Consider the following 4,135-nt stretch of genomic DNA (forward strand, 5'->3'; position numbering starts at 1 on the left):
ACAACTCAAATGTAGTTCTATTGGTCTAAAGGCGGGTGTTAATAGATGTCTCCAATTCAAGTCTTCCCGTGATTGATTTGTTACATGGATTACGTGTTGCTGCATATAACTGAGATTTATCCTCAGATTTGAACCTTAAAATTCGAAAGGTTCAAAGGGCTTGTTGCAGTCAGTGAACTAAAATTCATGAAATTACCATCCTACCCCTTTTCAAATACCGATATGCACTGCTCAAAGACCAGAAGGTTAACTGTTGCTTAGTAATTACATTACAAAGTGGATTTTGGAGACCCTAGTGATCTCAGCTGCTTGTGATGTTAGCAGAGCTCTTTTCGGGACTATGGACTCCACAGCAAGGATCCTCGGATACTGATTCAATACTGATCCGGATTGGATCGGTTGGTCTTGGTTGATTTTATCTTTACTTTTTATAAAAAAAATACTAACTTTTTATTATTTTTTTCAGAAATGATCTGGATAGGTCAAGGATCAAAGATCATTCTCAGCAGATAACGATCCAATATGGCCAATCCCAGATCGATACTTGAAACCATGCTCGACCAAGAATTTAAGGGATAGTATCGATATCGGTGGATATCGATTGATTTTGCCCCGTGCTTTTTTTTTTTTTAAGTGCAATTTTTTTTTGCTATTTTACCCTTGAACCTATACGAATAATTGATCTGGATCGATCAAAAATTGGGTTTCAATCTCAGCTGATACCAATCCATTGATCTAGATCGATCAAAGATTGGGTTTCAATCTCAACCGATATCAATCCGATACAACCGATTCCAATCCATTACTTGAAACCATGTGGTCCAGAATCTACAATCCACAATCCACAATCCACGATCCACAATCCACAATCCACGATCCACAGACTCCATACCTAAAGTCTGCCAGTCTTATCCCACCAAAATTACCAAATGGTGTACACAAAATTCCAAAAATCAAATCAGAATAAATTTCCAAAAAAATAAAAAACTTAATTACAACCGAAATAAAAGGGCGTTGGGTGGGGGGGTTTGAAGAGGGAAGCTTCCTGGAAGCTCACTATGGCACTCTCGACAACCACAACACCCCCATTTAACAACCGCTCCATCCCCACTATTTCCTCTCAGAAATTTCCTCTCCTTCGTCTTCGCCATCTCGTCCTTAGCTTCTCGTTCTTCATTTCCGCTTTCTTCTTCTTCTTCTTCTTCACATTCTGGCTTCCGCCATGAAACTCATCAATTTTAACCCAAAAAGCCTCTTTAGGTCCTCGTCCAAGAAGAGTAGATCGCTATCACGGTCCGACCCTCAATCGTTCAACTCAGGCATCTCTTCTTCTTCTTCTTCTTCTTCCTCTTCTTTGTCAGATTCTTCCTCGTCGACCCACCTCAAAGAATTCGGCGGCGGTGTTGTTGGTGGTGGTGGCGGTGGTGGTCCAGGTACACCCACTAGTGTTCTTCCTTCTTACCCACATCAAGGTGTATCGGGTGACTGGTCCGATTTACCGGCCGACATGACCGTGGAGATGGTTCAGTCTTTTAAGCTCGTCGACAGAGACGGTGACGGTAAGATACCGAAGCATGATATGGAGGCGTTGTTGGTTCGGCTCGGCTTGGCGCCGGAGAGCGAAGAAGAGCTTTCAATGATGTTGATGGAAATCGATCGGGATGGTGATGGTTGTATATCGCTGGAGGAGTTCGGCGCCATCAGCTCGGCTTTCGGCCCAGCTTGCGGCTCTGAGCTGCACGAGGCTTTTAACTTCTTTGATGCCGACGGTGACGGAAAGATCTCGGCGGAAGAGCTGTTGAGGGGGTTCCTTATTATTGGGGATGACCGGTGCACGTTAGAGGATTGCAGGCGTATGATAGATGGGGTTGATACGGATGGGGATGGGTTTGTGTGTTTCGATGATTTCTCGCGAATGATGGAACAGCAGAAATGTTGACGGTGATGAGGAATAAATCCCGGGATTTTATTTTGATTCCTTTTTTGTGGTGATTTGGTTGTTATGTTTATAGGTTGAGTTTGGGTGTGTACACAGTTTGGGATCTATAAAGGGAAAGATTGCAGTTGACCGTTCGATTGGTATCGATCGTTCAGTGGGATTTGCCAAAAGGTCTGTGTATGTTCTCCATCTGCCTACCATGACCTCCTTTTCGTATGTACATATGTGAGTTTTCACTTAATCAATCAAATTATCAATAGAACTGGTACTTGATTCTCTCTCTCTCTCTCTCTCTCTCTCTTTCTGTGGTTTATTCTCTTTTGACTCTGGATCATTAAAACTACTGCAAATCATCAAATCATCAAATCACAAAACCCAAGCAGCTAAATTACTCCAAACTCTACCTTAAATTCCAACTATAAATTATTAAAAACAAGTAGCATCTCTCTCTCACTCTCTCGCTCTAAACTACCCAAAACAAGAAGCAAAATCAGGTCATAGGCACATAGCTCCCCTCTTAACCTAATTTTTTTTTTTTTGAAAAAAAAAAAAAGTGTTCCAAGGTAGCCTGGTAGGCATCATAGCTCCTAGCTGTGTGCCTGGTAGGGATCATAGCCCCTAGTTGGAGCCCTATACGGCAGTCTGCCGGAGGACTACCGAGTGATAGTGGGTTATACGAACCCCAACCAATACGGCAGCCTGCCGGAGGACTACCGAGTGATAGTGGGTTATACGAACCCCAAGGTCCCCAACCAATGAACTCGAGTGGTGATGAGGCAGGGTTTCCTTCCACTAGGTTATTAGTCCGTTGATTTTTTTTTTTTTTCCTTCTATGTTCAGTGAAAGTGGTCCATGTTTTACCCTTCAAAAAATTAGATCAACGGCTCCTCTCTCTCTCTCTCTCTCTCTCTCTCTCCCCTTAAATCTGAATTCATCAAAACGAAGTAACTCAATTTAGGTTAAATGTAAATATGGAACCCAAATACGTTCAATCATCCATTGACAATGAAAGTATGAAAGTAGTTCCTAGCGGATTGTTTAGGTGCAATATTGGGAGGCCTTTGATAATCCAATAATATCCTTGGGCATGTTTGCTAGAAATTTATTCATCGATCCAACATTAATTTGTCACATTCTCTCCATTTACATCTAGATTTCTTTTAAATTTTTTATTTTGTTTAGATTTAGTCGTTGAATGATCTTACCAGTCACAATTATCTTTTAAGCATATGTTACCAAACAAAAAAAAAATAAGGGGTGAATTGACCACCCCAACTGGCGGAAATCACCCCTAATTTATATTTCCACGTGTGCTTTTATTCTTCTCTTTTTTCTTACAAATCAATGGGACTTTAACGACCACTACAAGATAGATGGGAAAGAGGTGGTAAAGGGGAATGTTTTATGCTAATATGTGAAGGCAAAAAAATCCAACCCGTGATTTCTTGGGAGTCTGCATTTTATTCATGAGGCAACAATCAATTGAACTAAAAGTTGCATGCACACGATATTAAGTTGAGTATATTGTGAAAAAGTGTCCATAGTATGTGTAATTTTCTATGGGCTTGTGGAATTAGCATGTCTGATATTCTTTTGTTGGTTTCTTTAATGTGTCGTTTAGTCAAAGATAATGTTCCTGTCATTGTGCACCAATATAAGTCTATATAATATGGTGGAATCTTATGTTTTTTATATATTATTATACCGTATGGTTTTAATTAGCCTAGAGATAAGAGAATGAAGGACGAGTATTAAAATAACAGGAATGTAATATTAGAATGTCTAGGGAAATTTGTGGAAAACATGAGATTCTTAATGTTTACTGGCATAATCCAAAGTGTACATTAACGGAAAAAAATTGTCTGCAATTCTGATCTCGTATAATTCTGTGAAATACCACATTCAGGTGGTGATACATGTATTGATACCAATACAATGGTCCAGATCTGATTTAAATGCCTCTTCACTGATTTAATGTTTTATTAGTTGTACCAGATCTGGACCACTGTATTGGTATCAATACACGTGTCACCACCTGAAGGTGGTATTGCACGGAATTGTACGAGATCGGAATTGCAGACGATTTCAACCTGTACATTAACACTCTCTTTCTATTCACGTGAAATGATCTCTCTCTTCTGCTTCTTCTTCTTCTTCTTCTTCTTTTTTTTTTTTTTTTTTTTTTTTTGTGGGAAA

At 39.9% G+C, this 4,135-nt stretch overlaps 1 protein-coding gene across 1 annotated transcript; it reads left to right on the top strand.

Moving 5' to 3' along the window:
- Positions 1–1,031: 1,031 nt before the first annotated feature.
- On the top strand, positions 1,032–2,221 carry LOC122085686 (probable calcium-binding protein CML36). Its single transcript, XM_042654192.1, has 2 exons — positions 1,032–1,162; positions 1,193–2,221. Exon 2 carries the CDS (start codon positions 1,223–1,225, stop codon positions 1,937–1,939), a length of 717 nt encoding a protein of 238 aa, XP_042510126.1. The 5' UTR covers positions 1,032–1,162; positions 1,193–1,222; the 3' UTR covers positions 1,940–2,221.
- The last annotated feature ends 1,914 nt before the right edge of the window (positions 2,222–4,135 follow it).

This window comes from Macadamia integrifolia, chromosome 8 (assembly GCF_013358625.1).
Source record: "Macadamia integrifolia cultivar HAES 741 chromosome 8, SCU_Mint_v3, whole genome shotgun sequence".
Classification (NCBI taxonomy): Eukaryota; Viridiplantae; Streptophyta; class Magnoliopsida; order Proteales; family Proteaceae; genus Macadamia; species Macadamia integrifolia.

Bases quoted from the DNA above. Each gene is read 5' to 3' on its own strand.
- LOC122085686 (XM_042654192.1), top strand. From the start codon at position 1,223: ATGAAACTCATCAATTTTAACCCAAAAAGCCTCTTTAGGTCCTCGTCC.